General features: G+C 38.7%; 1 protein-coding gene across 1 annotated transcript in view; it reads left to right on the top strand.

Moving 5' to 3' along the window:
• The window catches only part of si:ch211-186j3.6 (neural-cadherin), a 250,361-nt gene that overhangs the window by 108,053 nt on the left and 125,950 nt on the right, over window positions 1-16,358 (top strand). The window contains exons 7-10 of the mRNA XM_046396664.1: window positions 397-539; window positions 11,883-12,055; window positions 14,927-15,095; window positions 15,999-16,169. Coding sequence (XP_046252620.1) covers window positions 397-539; window positions 11,883-12,055; window positions 14,927-15,095; window positions 15,999-16,169 — 656 coding nt within the window. The remainder of the gene's footprint in view (window positions 1-396; window positions 540-11,882; window positions 12,056-14,926; window positions 15,096-15,998; window positions 16,170-16,358) is intronic.

Below are 16,358 nucleotides of genomic sequence, written 5' to 3'. Positions count from 1 at the left end.
TCTTGGTGAGTATTTTCTTTCTTTCAGCAGCACATTTGCCAGCCCTGTTCGTATTTGTTTTCCTTCACTGAATATGAAACTCAAAAATCCATTAGAAATCAGAATTACACTCATGAGGCTGTAATGCATTGTGAGGGAAAAGTACTAGTGTGTTTAGTTGGTCTGTAAGATTTACTTGATTCGTATCAATCAGTGTTTTAATGTGGGCACTGCAGCGTGTTTCTATGTTTCTCTACTGGCTGACCATAAATTAGATGAAACTGAATTGAATCAGTGACAAACCTTCCGTCTAAACCGTCTAATTTTCACCTTCACAGCCATAACTCAGGACACGCATCCTTCCACAGAGAGTCAAAGGTTAGGTGTTGACTGTGTGTTTTCCCTGTATTTTTTCAGATATCGGACATTCGTTTCGGAGGATGCAGGTCCCAACACGCTGGTTGCCACAGTGCTGGCGAAGGACCCTGATGGGGACGGGATCACATATAAGATCACCATGGGAAATGAGGAGGGCAACTTTGTGATTGACAGCCAAAAAGGTTGGCCATATTGGAGTTTAATAAATTGTCCTTTTCATGTGTTCTTCTGAGCTGCACATTATATGTGTTAATGCATTTTAATTCCTTATGTTTATTCTCATTTTCACCACTTTGCAAGCTGATCGTTTACATATTCATTCATTGCTGATTTATTTGCATACATATACTTATCAGCTTTCTATTGTATATTATTTGTCTTTTCAACCCTATTAATTACTTGAGCTTACCTGTATATCTATCCTTTTTGTTGTTGTTTCTCCCTCGGCTTGTCATGTCATATGTGTCTTACTGCTAATCACTTGTCTTGTACTATTAATACCACAATCCCTGAAATATTCACAAAAATGTTCTTTTCAAAAGTAGTTTCCACTCTGTTTTGCTGTCTGCCCCTGCTATATTTATGTACACTACCTAAATGTAAAAGCTCTGCAGTTTGTCAAGTGTGCCTGAGAGGGTCTTGACAGTGTACTCCACATAGTGCTTATAGCGTACTTTTGTGTCCGTTATTCTGTGGATGCTTCACCAGCCTTCCTCTTGCCATAAGGAGCTTTGTCAAGGATATTTAAATCCCGACAGGTCATGTCATGGAGACGTTAGAGTAATCAGTAAGTATTTTGACAGTTTCCGCAGCGTCTTTGTAATAAAATATCATCTGAGGTTTGTAGTCACGCATCTCAACTTCCTCTGAGGCAGAAACAGCAATGCCAGAAGCAATGTGAAATAGGAAACTGTGTTAATGGCACAGTGTGTGTCTGTGTGCGGTAAGTGGGGGGGGTGGTGGCAATTTCATAGTGGTTCAACCCTTTTGTAAATTGCAACCCCCTCTGAATCTGCATATTGTATTATAGGGTAATACGATGACTTTTACAAATTCAATTACTCACATCTTCAAGGCACAATTTCCTCTGTTCAGAAGCAATGGCATTCACTGTCAGTTGATAGTGGTGGTCATTTTATCAAGCTGGGAGAAGACTTAGCTTATAACTGGATTCTGTCAGCTATCAGATGAGCACAGGCTTGGCTTTGCCATTTATATTGTTTAGCTCTAATTTGTTTTCACTCAGTTGAGCAAATTTCTGCCTGTCATCGCTCATTAAAGGTTAACTTTTTATTTCAAGTTTAGTTGCTCTGACCGACAGGCTTTGGGTGAAAGTCATAGCAAAGGCAGAGGTTAGTGTCTGTTGTCTGGATGTGGGGCTCCTTTTAATTTACCTGCCAAATCTATATTGATTACTTCATCTGCATTCTGACAATTTGTATGTTAGTGACTGATAAGTGACATTGATATTTTTGTCCACATTGATCGAGTAGGACGTTTATCCCTTAATCCACAGGATCACTATTATTGGTGTTTATCAGTGGAAACATTCTGATAATACTGAGCATTATTTTCACTCTGGATTAGTATACTGATTTTTTTTTTTTTCAATTAACTGATTAAAGCTTTATTAACTAAACCAGTTTTCAACTACTGTACTGATGACCTAGTTAAGTCCAAAATCAATATGCTGTTGTTGCAGCTGTAATGAGCAGTGATAAAGAAAGACATAGACAGCCAGTAGTTCACGTTCAAAGTAATTATCTCACAAATAGTCTTAAGATTCATTTATATATGAATTTTTATGGATTTTCTGTCCAAGTAATAAAGCTTCCTTACTGCCCGGTAGCAAATGTACTGAGGCTGTTACAGGTTATCTGCCCCTGGGCAACTACTGTTTAGTGTGTACTATTTCTGAAAATACATATATATACAGTACTTTATACAATTTCCTAGGACCATGGTGACAATTGCTTGTTTGAAACCTAAAGATATTAAAAATGCAATCATTTAAAAAGGATAAAAGTTGCCAACCTTGAGGTGAGGCCAGAGATGGAACTGCATCTCATAATCATTTACGCAGGCTAGAAGTATAGGTAATACTCATATATGCTGCCTGCTGCTGCGGATGCGTTGCATTGCCCCATTCCATGGCCAGTGTATTTTGACCTGAAAACTGAAAACAGATGAAAACACCTTTATGGGTGGACCATGGGTATGAGGGGCCTTCAAAGGATAAGCCTTTACTTACTGTCAATGAATCCCAAGGCAAGACCAAATCTTACTATCGTTATATTCCCGGCCACAGCCTGATATGTCCTGTTTACCCTTGCCATAGAGCCCCTTTGTTTTTCAAAAAATATTGAAACACATTAGTGACACATAAAATGCCCTGCGGTGCACCAACCTGCTGCTCTAAATGCTCGCTAATGCATCAAATGTGCATTTCTGTGCAAGCAAAAATAGTAGACAACAAAAACACTATTTACTCTTGTTTGCAGCTACAGCAATTAGTTCTCTCACATCAGTATTTACTGCTTTTATCTGTTTTTGTTTAATATTCTAACTCTTGGACCGGTGGATGTAAAGTCTGAGAACTAGTGATGTGCATTTTTCATTATTTTATGACATATTAGAAATTATAAAGTGATTAATTAAAAAAAAAGTCACCATTGAAATGTTTGAGTACTAGATGATCATATTTATATAGCACTTTACAATATGCCTATCATTCACACATGCCTGAGAATATATATTTGGGGTTCTGTGTCTTGCTCAAGGTCAATTTGGTATGTGGACAGGAGAACCTGGTAATCGAACTGCCAGTCCTCTTTCAAACAATTTATTGATTATTAGGGTTGCTGTAGGTTGAATTTTCTGTTAGTCAACTAACAGAAAATACAATACGATACATGAGCCCTGATAAAAAGATACTGCAACTGGAAGTTGGATTTGGGTAGGTAGCTAAAATATGACATATGTGATGAAAGTCTGTTTCTGCAACATAAATCTGAGCTGCTAAGTACATGTCTTCATTAAGCACATATTTAAAAGTGACAGATTTCCAGGAAATCAATTTGACCATATTTAGACACGCATTGGTCATATTTAGACGTGCATTGCTCTTACACAGAGGGAAGGGAGCCTAATGTAGTTACAGACAAAGGCACAATGTAATTTGTCTGCATCAAAGTGTGCGAGCTAAAGTATGACACCATAATGCATGTAATATGATCCAATATCTTATTTCACAGAGCCCAATATTTGGTCATTAAAACTATTTTATGATTCTTATAATAGAGAGTGAACACACTGGATTTCTCCCACCCTCTCCAAACCATCTTACTCTCTCTCTCTGCTGCTGATGAAAATCGTTTATTGCCTCTTCTCCCCTCTCATTGCTGCTCTCCCTCCCCGCCACCCCACTTATTCTAAATGTCCGACAATCATTCAAGCAATTGTTTTCCTCCCTTCAGGCAGGAAGACCCCTGCCGCCCTCCCTCTCCATGTTAATTCGCCTGTAACTCACCCCAGAATACAGCGTGTTTCCCTGAGATTTAAGGCGACCATTAAGATCCGAGCAGACGGGTCAATATGATGATCACGCGCTTCCTATTAAAACCCATAAATACAGAAATGGCTGCTCCATTGGAGGGGAGGAAGTATTTACTGACAGCTGAGGGGAAATGCTGGCGCCAATAAACAGACTTCGATCAACTCTTATTTTTTCTCAGCTTAGTTTTATGGCATTTTGTACAAAAGTATTTCCTTGAGAGGGAGGCAGTTGGTAAGTTTGTTTTCAGTGAACACTCCTAGATAACCAGTGATGGGGTAGCACTCGTCGTCCTGTTGTCTTGGTTTATTTCTATTATTTAGTCATGCCTCCTGAACTGCTCACCACCTATCTATTGTGTTTGGTCTGATGTGCTGACCTGTGTCTGATCCCAGCTTTATGTAACAAACCCACGTTGTTTTTTTTGCCCTCATTCTTCTCCCTGGTTCCCTCTGGCAAATATATTGTTATTTTCAGTTTCTCTCATTCACTACTTCCTAATTCCTAATTATTTTTTTTTAGGGCTCCTTCTTTTTTTGTAACTATCAGCCCTTCACTGTTCTTCTCCCTCTTTCTCTCTTAAATTCAATCTGCAAATTTTTGGTGTGATGCTGATTGGAAGATGGAGGCAACACTCCCAAACAGCTCTCCCACAACACACACACACACAACCCTCCAAGCACCCCTCCACACACTTCTAATCTATCCCACCCATCCCATGCTCCGTCCTTCTACCCCCTCCCTCCTGGCTGCCTTTATGTGAAGTGACGGCTGCTCAGTGACCCCGGAGGAAACATCTTCTCCATCTCCAATAGGCAATGATATATGCTGGCCCTGTTAGGAGTAGCACACACAGACACACACATGCACACCCACACATGGTGTAAAACTCCCTGTACTAGTTTATTTCTTAATAAATATTGTCATGCACATGCACACAACCATAGCACCTGCATGTATACAGAGAATTACACAAAGAACAGAACATGTATGTATGTATCCACACACATACAGGCCAACACATACACCCAGAGACACACACATAGAGAGACACACAGCATCCATAACCCCCCATACCACAGGGTCACATATCTAATAGATTAGAACAGACAAAGCTGTATGCTTTGTTCTTGGGATGTCCTAAAACCTTTTCTATGTCCCATTTTCAGCCACTTACCCAGCATGTGTTGCTCTCATCTAAGGCTTTTAGGCCCTATTAGATGTTTATGCCAACCAGAGGCTACAGGGCGCCTCTGGTGCTCCCTGTATATGTAGCATAGCAAGCAGGCCATAGCCTCTCTCTGTGTCTGCCTGCTGCCTTTACTGAACTGGTCACATTTATCTGGCCTTCTGTCTCAATTCATTAAGCATGAGTGCACTCCTTCATGCTGTTGGAGCAGCGTGGGTGGGGAGAGAGAAAGGTGGACTAGTGCTTTGGTATGGATTTATGGTTTTCTTTTGTGTTCTTTTTTTTCTACTTTTTTCTACTAATGTGCAGAGTCTGTACATCCAGATCCAGATTGCTATATATAAAACAGTGTTTTGTTTTTTTTTTATGGGGACTGCTTCTTCAGTAGAAAGATCTGTATATTCTCTAGCTATCTATTTACCTCCATTCTATCACTGGGCAAGTAAAAATATCTGCTTGTTTAAGATCATTTTTCTTTTATTTTTTTCTCCTTTATCAGACAACAGAGGCAGACAGGAAATGGGGGAAAGAGATATGACATATAATGATGGTCATCTGTTAGAATCCAACCAGAGGTGTTGTGAAAGCCTTGTGTTCATGTGGCACGTGAGGTAACCCTTTGTCTATCAATCACTTCATAAAACATCTGTTTTCTGCTTTAAACCACCATAGTAACATTTCTTTAAGGATGGCAACATTAATTTGTAGTCCCACTGCCAACCCGCACTGAAATGTCTCAGCAACTAATGAATGGATCGTCATGACATTCATGGTCACCTGAGGAAATGGTGGTGATTCTCTGCTTTTTTTCAGTAGTGTGCTGGTGGAATTGTCATCTGTTAGATGAATTGGCACAGAATTTGACAAAGACATTCATAATTCCCAGATTTCTCTTATGCCCACATTATATGATAGCATTTATGATTTTAAATGAAATTTCACAATAAGTTTTGGACTCTTGAGCCCTTTGCATCTCTTGTAGCTACTTGCTTTTCTTCATATGAGCTCTTAAAGATAAAATTGATGTCTACATTAAGTGTAATATTGAAATAATCTGCATGTAAATGAATGAGTGAGTGAATTCATGTATTCTTTTGTGACCAGTTTTTATTGTCCCAAATCGTTTTCTCATTCTACAGCAAACAGTTATTCTAATTTTAGTCTCATTGTGCCTCCTATTTTTATTTATTTACCAGCATCTATTGTAAGCCCATTGTACAATGCAATCCCTATCAGGCCCAGACACACGCCATACAGTGACCTACTTGGGTTAGCTTAATGAGAAAGCTAACCACCCAGGCCACTGCCATTTTAGACTATAGGTAAATTGCCCCCATTTTTTGGGTGATGGGGTTCTTATGCACTTTGGCTGTGTCCTTAATTAAAAAGAATGAATTACAAAGAAAGACTCACAGTTGTGCTGTGGGGAGGAAAGTGTCAGGATTTCAATGCAAAGAAACATGATGCCAGCTTTAACTGTCATCAGGAGGTTGAGCCTTGTAACTATTTCATATGGACTTTTAGTTAAATATTGAAGTCGGACTGAAAATGTATATTTTTTTGTGAAGTTTTTCCATCATAAGAATTTACGTCTACTGAGTTGATATATTCACATTATAATTTGTGGAGAATATTGGCATGGAGGACTGCTCTTTTTTCTGCTTAACATTAAGGAGAAAGCTTATATAATAAAACTTATATATAATATTATGAGCGGCAGCAGGAACAGAGACTGTCGAGCCACCATTTTTGCTAGATGTTGTTGTTTACCCTCAGCACATGTTCACATTTTCATGCTGATGGGAAAAAAAGACCACAGTAAGATGAGGAGATGTGGACCCTGTGTTTACATCAGCGATGCTTGGTACTCAAATATAATCACAGTTGTTTGATAATGTATGCCAGACGTCAGATGCCAGATGAAGTTTTTAATGCCAACCATATTATTTGTCCAGACAATTCACCAGTGTGTTTGGTGCTGTTTTACATTCCTCCACATGCAAATTCAAATACACAATGGAAAATGTATGAGATCATCAGCAGTAACACAACAGAACAACCTTGTGATATTTTTATGCCCACATCCCCACCAGAAGAAGAAATACCCTGGACCATGTTTATCCAAACAGTTCTTGCAGCTACAAAGCCCTCCCCCATCCTCATTTAACATGCATAATAATTGCTTTATTTATATAGCACATTTTAAGAACCAGGTTCCCAATGTGCTTTACAACCAGTTAAAAACATAACTTCTAATCAGGTACAGTGGACGGGTCAATCCGTCAGTAGAAACTCTTGAAGTGTGGACAGTTGAGGCCCAAGCAGCTCTCCAAGACTGTTTTGCCTGGCACAAGTTTACTGATACATCACCCAGGAGAATCACATCAGTCTTGGGGAATATATATTATCAGCGACAATATACATCAAATGTGTTGATCATGGCAACGTGTTTCTTGGTCATGTGAAAAGGAGGCATGCTACATTGATAGAGCATGACTGATAGCTGGCATGAAGCAAAGAGAGGGGGGGAGAGACATCAGCACAGACAACCCCACCCCCAATCCCAATCAAAACAAAAAAAGTTACTAGTTGTGGTACAGCCAGTGTCCCCTGATGTACCTTTAGGGAATAGATGGTGTATACCCTAATACACTTGCATTACACTCTCACCAGCTTCAGTTTGCTTTGTTTTATGCTATTAAGAACAACTCCCAAACTTTGTGTGCATTTATTTATTTTATTGGTGAGCCACAAGGGAATATCAGTGTGTACATTTTTCAGTTCACAAACTCAGATATTAGAAAAAGACCAACAAAAAAATAAGGATTTGGATGTGTGTATCTAGGTTTCCTGTGAGCTTGACAATGCACCAACTTGGGCCTGAGAATAACAAAGCAAAGTGCCTTGGCACTGTAATTTAATAATACAGCACAGACTGAATGCCCACATAATTTGACATGAAAAATTCCATGAAGGAAGTGGATCTTTTCTTATCTGCCATTAGCGTCTTTAGTGTATCACAGCTGCATGGTTACAAGGGTCACAATTCTGTGTTATAAAATAGTAGTTGAAAAAAGTAGTTGAAATATGATGTCCTCCTTACTTTATTTAATTATAATTTATATAATTATTTAATTGTGTATTGGAGACTATACTTAAAGATGTCACTGTTGAAAGTTTTCAAGTCTTTGTGGCCTGATCCTGAGAATGCTAAAATTTAATCACTCTAGCAAGGGAATTTAGGAATTATGTCATGTGCATCTTCAATCGTAGAAGCACAAAATCATCATCACAAAATGTTGAGCCACCAGAGTGTGTCAGCACTGTGTTGCATTGTGATAATTGAAAGTAATAATAATAAAACTAACTGAGTTAAGCTACAGAATCTGGACACCCTTAACACAAAAGGAAACATGTTGTCTCTATGAAATAACATAATAAAATTAAATTAGGCCATGAGACGTGTAACAGTAATTATCCACATACAAGATTTTGCAAAACATGCCCTCACTTTTCTCTACTGGCTGGCTGTAATCTGTAGGCTGGAGTCTGGTCTGCAAAAAAAACAAACAAACAAAAAAAAAAACTGTTTCTGTCTCTTTTCAAATTTATTGTACTCGGCATAAAGCTCTGCTGCAGTGTTTGTTTGCTGAATATAAGTGTTTCTGTGCCCCTGTGTAAGTGTGTATCTTTCAGTATATTTGTGCTTATATTTATCTGTCATAATGTACAGTATGTGACACATCTTTCTTGAGGGAAAACTTCTTCCGCTTGCACCTCTATGGCTGTAAATTGGAATCATCTTTTCCTCTTCTTTCTCTCTTTCTCCCTGTCTATTTTTATTTCTTTCCCACACACACACACACACACACACACTCACACACACACACACACACCTACTCATACCGTTAACCATGGACAGCAGTGCCAAGGAACCAGCCATTGTAACAAACACCCCAAGGCAGACACCCCCTTCATGGCAATCCTCCATCTTTTAGTGCAGCAACAGACAGACACATGCATACTCTCAGGCAAACAGAAAGGGCATACTGTACATATCCAGTTCAAACATTAAGAGCTTGTACAGCATTAACTTGAGCAGAACAGAAATTCTCCTTTTTGCTTTTTTTTTTTCCTTTTTTCATTCATTTCCAAAGACTCATCTACAGATCACGTAATGCAGATCTTCCGTTCACATGTGTCATTACCAGTGGCTATAGATGCACAAACATTAAAAACAGTAAAACATAAAAAATCATATACTGTAATCTGGGTCATCATTTCCCTTTGCCTGGTAAACAGAGATAGAAGGATGAATAGCACATGCACACATACATATCTGTGATAAGTACATATGATTCCAATTCCAGGGTCTCTTGTGAAACAGCAGCCAAATGAACGCATGACAGCCGTGGCACCTGCCCCTGCCTCTGGAGATAAGGAGGATGTAATAAGTGTGACTGCACTTTAGCCCACACACACATTTCCTCATGCAAACACAAAGTAAACAGAGCACCAAAGGCTGAGATGAATACAGAGTGGAGGAGAGTCATTCAAAGCAGAGAGTGGGATGCAGATGAGACGCCTACTGTGGACCGAGAGTGCACGAGAGAAGGGATGAAATGGAAAGCCAGAAAGATGGCACTAAAAGGGAATACCAATCAATTTAGTTATTTGTATGTTGCGTAGCCTTAATTATTTAAATCAGAGCTAAGGACTAAAATAAGAGTCTATGTGCACCAAACTTCTTTCTTTTTCATGACTTTACTTTTTTACTTTACTTTTTTTACTTTTTTACCTAGGAAACTATTGGGCCTTTGTAACAGCACAATCAGTGTTAACAATCAATCAGGTTAATCAGGGATCCCAAAATCCCGAATCTCAAATCCAAAATCTAGTGTTTTCTATTTCATCAACATTTCTGGCTACCTAACAGGATAATTTTATAACCTTTGCAGAGAGCTGTTCATATTTTTATATCTTTTCATCTGTTTCATGTTTAAAGTTTTATTATATTCTGAACATACTGTAATGATGATTTGCTCCTAATAATAATGAATCCATTTTTTTTTCAAAGCAGTAAGCAGGCCCATGTGTTAATTAATTTAGCAGATAAATGCTGTGGACTTGCTAAAGCACATGTTGTTTTTTTTTGGTGAAATATCTCCTTTTTGGAAGCTCAACCTTGATTTTCTGGTTTCGTCATTTATTGTAAAGGCTGTACCACTGATGTCAATCTAGTATTAGAATTAGTCAGTGAAAATGACACACTCTTTAATGTTAAGATTGCATTAAAATCTAGAAATATTGTACTAAGCTTTCACAGAAATCTGTTAAAATAAGCTCCCTGGTTTATGTTTTTGAAATTCTCAAACTGGACTGAGTCTGAACTTTTTGTGCAGCTAAAATGAATAAAGGTCCAACACAGATGTCATTACTGTGTCAGTAGCCCTTACTGACACAGATGCGGTGCAGTATATGGGTTCCCATTAAGTAAATGCAGTGTCTGTAAATGCGCTGTTCTATGACATTTTCACCTTTTATTAAATAGATTTACAGTGAAGATAAAGAGAGGAAACATTAACCACTTGACCTCATAAACACCATTACACAGCAATGATTTGGCAGATGCTTTTGTCATATGCATGTACACTGAAACCAGGTTTAGTGCACTGCTGAAGGCCAGTTGTGTGTGTGTGAACAAGAGCCAGGGATTGATCCACCAACCATACAATTAATGGCCAGCACTACTCCATCCCCTGGGCTACAGTTGCCTCTGTCATTCCAATAATTCTGACTTAGATCCAGAGTTCTTAACTATATAATTTGGGCAGTTCAAAGTGTAATTCCAAATTAGTAATATGCACTCTGCTAACACAGTTACATGCAGAAATGCATATTATGGTTGTCAAACAACACTGATGTACAAATGTTTTTATTCTCTCTGCATACAGACTCAATTTACAACATGAAATGACCAAATCAAAGAATACATACTTCGTAAAATGAGAAGAAATTTTCAAATTGACCCCCATTTAAGTTTTACTCTGGGAAGAAGTAATTAAAGCCCAAACAAACAGTTCAGGGCAGAAATAACCATGACCCAAGATTATGAATTAACCAGAAATGTGTGTCCTGGTATGTTGTCCATAACCAATGTTCAGTACAGAAGTGGGACTTGTCTTAAAAGTCCCAAGACCTAAACTTCATGTTTCAAGTCCGAAACAAGTTATAATCTGCTCTTCACCAAATCTGATGCCATTTTAATAGCAGTGTTTCAACTTACCATTCTTTGGGCAGCTTCAAATGTTTTACAAAGTTGAATGCTCTTACATCTCTTTATTACGTGACTATTTTGGTACAAAGATTTAACTGCCAGAGTGACAGATGGCCTTCCAAGATTCTCTCACCAAAGTTTCCCACATTTGGGATGTTATTTGGATGGATGTTAATTTTGGACCCATGCTATTAATATTGGTTCGTTAAGGAAATAAAGGAAATGGTTGATTTGAGGCACACTTTTAAAATAACATGTTCGGCTTCTGTAGGGAAAGTATTTTCAAATCAAAAGGCTCTGCTCTCAGTCGCAATGCAATAAAGTTGGAAGTCTTTTTTGATTTTGTTGAGTTTAAAAGTCATCAAATCAAGTCATGTGACTGAAGTCCACACGTCTGGTTCTGTAGTAGTAGTAGTAGTGTAGATTTGCAAGTCTGGTAAACACATGGTCATCCCACTTTTAATAGTTACAGATTAACCACTTGTTGCCCTTATGTTTGGTTGCAGGTTTGATTCGTCTGCGCTCCAGCCCACCACCTCACCTCCAGGGTGTTGAATATGTTCTCAACATTACAGCAACTGATGACAATGCGTCAGGTGGACCTCAGGCTTTGTCATCCACGGCACAGGTCATAGTGGGAGTGGATGACGTGAATAACAACAAGCCTGTCTTTGAGAAGGTAAGACAAGCAATGGCACACTCACATCATTAAAGCTAGTCTATTTTCGCTCATTATCAGCTGGTGTTCTCTCATGTAATTCTCCACCATCACTGCTCTGTCTCCCTCTCTTTAGCACCTACCTCCTCTATTTATTAGCCTCTATCTCTCCTCTCTGGAGGAGCGATTAGCCAGCTTGACCCCTCATCTCTGCTCTCTCATCTCTCTCCTACATCATCTCGCTCTTTTAATTAAAGCTTTGAGGGATGTGGCAGAAGTCCCTACCGACCTGCTTTGGAAGCTCTACGTCTCCACCTGCTTTTTTCTAGATATGTCTCAGTTTTAAATGAGGCGACTCCTCAAGTCCCACAAGGTATTGCGAGCCAAGATTAGGAGCAGGGTCTTGCTGAGTAAACCTTTCTCACTCTCTTGGGGGAAAGAGGGCACCAAGTGTTTTCCTTTTGTCTTCACCTCTTAGCAGAAAGAAACATAGGGCTGGATGACAGGATGAAAGCCAGGAGAAAAAAAGAGAAAAAGGAAAGAGAACGATTCCCGGTCCACAGTGCTTCGTGTGGTCTGAAAGCTCAGTTGTCTCTTTCAGGAATCTCCTGCTGGCATCATACTCCAAGTCTGATTCATTTTTTCCTCTCTGCTGACAGGATTCTGATTTCAAACTTAATTAAAGATGAAAAGAAATAAAGCTAATACAAATATACAAACAAGAAAAATTACCCCTCAGTACCGCACAGGTGAGGGTGTGAACCTAGATCAGAGGTTTACCTTCAAACACAGCTCCTTATTTGACATAACAGTCTTGGACAACAGCTACATGACTGTCTACCAAGCTGCCAAACAACCTCACTTTCCTTTTTACCCTCACTTGTGAGCAAAAAACCCAAGATACTCAGACCCTGGACTGTCATCCCAACTGCTACAAACTGCTACAAACTACAAAGTGTCCCAGTATGTGATTGTGTTCTGATGAAGCCAACTAAAGCACATCATCTGCAAAGAACAGACATGCGATCTTAAGGTCACCAAACCAAGCACTCTTCTTTCCTCAACTGAGCCTAGATATCCTATCCATTCAAATTACGGAATGTGTGATAATGGCTCTGACATGTCTGATATGCACATCCTGTTTTTTTTTTGTTTTTTTTTTCACATTGGCTGAGCATTTGTGACATAAACCACTCTCTTTGACCCTAACTGCCTGGGTGAATGCTTGCATGCAAACCTGCATATCTTTACCAAAACATGTCTGTGATCTGTGGAAGGCATAAAGCAAATGTGAAGCACTAGGGACGAAAAGTATAAAAAGCTTCTGATTACTACAGGTGGAAAGATTCCAGGAGTGTAGAAGAAGGTGAAGCAATGTTGCATGATAGAAGAATGGAAGGGAGAGGAGAAGGGGTTGGAAGATAGAGAAGAGGTAGTAAGCAAGGACAACAAAGGTCCTTGTCTATGATTAGATGTCCTAGGATGGCATCAAGCATCAGTACTGAAGGAATCCTTCCTCTCCACAGTGTCTGTGCCACATCAGCCTCAGCACTCTAAGAACAAATAGAAAGATGACAGAGAAAGAGTAAGAAAAAGATGAGAGACCAGAGAGACAACAAGCGGGCTAGTTAGAGTGAGTCAAGCCCATGCAGCATTTAAATGAGGATGATAAAGCTCTTTGTTTGTCTAGCAAGTTCAGTGATAGACAAAATCACACCAAAAACTGAAAGTGCTACACGAATCTCTGCGTTGACTTCAAGAATTGATGTGGTCCTAAATTAAGAGTGGGGTTGATGTTTTTCTGGTTGAATACTTCACTCTTATCTCAGGAAAATAAGGATTTGCCATTTTAAACATAGGACATCAGGTAATTAATCATAAAATTATGTTGTTCTTGATGTTATTCTTTTATATCATCAATAACAGCAAGATTAGTCACACACAACTACACTTTACTTAGATGGAAACAGCACAATGCCAGTCACACAAAATCTGTGAGTGGTTTCATGGGAGTGTGTGACCACCCTTTTAGTGCTCCCCTGAGGTTATTACTAAATACAGAGGTGGGGGCTTCTCTGACCCTTCATTAGGGCTGTCTTCTGCAACTCACCAGTTTAATATCACTCTGAAATCTTACAGCTTTTGCAGTCTTACAGCTTTACAGCTTTTGCACTGGTTCATTCTCACTTACTGTTGTATTATTTAAACTGAATATTTTACGATGCAGCTGAACTGGAGTTTCCATTTTAGCATGAAAAGTGACTGTAAGAAAGTAAGTAGTATTGAATGTTCATCGTCATAACACTGTGATAACATTTCATGGTCAGACTTTAGTATTCAGCTATGGTATCTGCATGGTAACAGTTAAATGGTTAGGTTAACAAGGTTTAGAGAAAGAGTGTCTTTTTAAGTTAGCCACACAAGCACTTTCATGCCCTCCCACCAGAGACACTGGTGTGTGCATTACTATGCATTACAACTCTTACAGGTGTAAATGTTCATGTGTTGTGTTTTTTGTCTTGCACATACAGTATGTAGAATACAGTTTATAATTTTGTCTGCATTTTGCACAGCTCCTTGTTATATATATATGACACACATCTGACCAGTGCTGTGATATGACCCCAGCACCCATGCATCCACTCTACCTTAAACAAGATAATGGAATTCCTTCTTCATTCACTCATTATTTTGCCTTTGTGTTTTCAGGAAATAATCTGCAATATGTCCTTTTAAAATAAATAACAATCCACCTCTGACAGTTTCTTGATCAAAGTTTTACATCAAAGCTACAATGAAATATAAATCTAAGTTTCTCCACACTTCAACTGTAGTGATCATGTTCTCCTCCCACCTGTCCTCTCTGCCTCTCTGCTGTCTCATTCTCCTCAGTGCCAGCAGTACAGAGAGAGCACGTCAGTACTGGAGAACCAGCCAGCAGGGACATTCGTTCTGCAGGTTCACGCTGTGGACGCTGACGAAGGCTCCAATGGCAGGGTCACATACGGCTTTATGCACAAAGACTCCACTGTGCCCGCATTCAGTATACACCCAGACACCGGTACTGAAATACACGCTTTCACTTGCAAGCAATCCAGTTGGGATTCTTAACGCAAGCTTAATTCCTTTCAGCATTTCTATTGTCCTTGATACAGTGTAACAAAACCTGCATGTTTTTTTCAAGTTTGTAAGTCTATAATTTAAAACTATGTGTAGATCCTTTTTTAAATACCAGACAGAATAAAATACACACTAATTGTCATTTTGTAGCTAAAATAAAGGATCATAATTCAAATTGTAGTGGCTAAGAAGGTTTTGAAGTATATATATCACTCCATCTCATTTTATTCTATTTAAAAAAAATAAATAAAATAAATAAAAAATAAAATCAGGCAGCCTTGGCCACATGAAAGTTTGATTTTACTTTTTCTTGTCTTCATGAAATGTGCTGTTCAGTAGACCCTGATAAAACAATGGAATCCAGCCAATCATTTTTAAAAACTTAACAATAATAATAATAATAAAAACTCCATTAGTTTATAACATACTTGAAAACATAATGTTGTTATATGGCTATATGTTTGATTCTGTCAAACTTAAAAATAATTTAGAATGTCTCTGTGTCTCTCTTATTACAAAACATATCTGAAGTACTTTTACAATGGCCACGGAAAATGCTTTTCCGTGTTTTAGTTGCAGATTTTAATTCATTCATGTGATCAATAAGTCATATCTAAAATAAATATTAAATACAATTCACTTTGGATTTGATAATAACTACTTTTGAAAGCCTTTCTTCTCCGGTCCTGCTCCTCATCTGCACCACTGTCTTTAAAGTTTAGCTTCAAGGCAAACAGAGGAAATCATTTTAGAGTTAAATTGCAGATGCTCTGAGGACATGAGACCAAACTGCGTTTGGTATAATTTAGCTGTCTGATCAACCTCGTTATCTCTGTGTCTCCAGGAGCAATTGTGACAGCCAGAAATTTTGACCGTGAACACCAGCGGGAGTATGCGGTGACGGTGACTGCCACTGACCAGGCAGCTGATCCGCTGATAGGCATTTGTCAGCTCAACATTCTCATCCTGGACCAGAACGACAACAGTCCCAAGTTTGAGAACATCCGATATGAGTGTAAGCGGACGTTAGTGTAAATTGAACCTTAAGTATGATGACAGCTTGGCCCGTTACAACATTACAGTAAGAAAACATGCAGATGGACTAATAACAAACAAATGAAGGAAACAATATTCATTATTTGAGCTGAAATTTCTCATTTGAGAGACACATGTTTGACACGTGTTTCTTTATGCCACGTATGTG

Source organism: Scatophagus argus, chromosome 1 (genome assembly GCF_020382885.2).
Source record: "Scatophagus argus isolate fScaArg1 chromosome 1, fScaArg1.pri, whole genome shotgun sequence".
Classification (NCBI taxonomy): Eukaryota; Metazoa; Chordata; class Actinopteri; family Scatophagidae; genus Scatophagus; species Scatophagus argus.
This window is presented reverse-complemented; position numbering and strand designations above follow the sequence as displayed.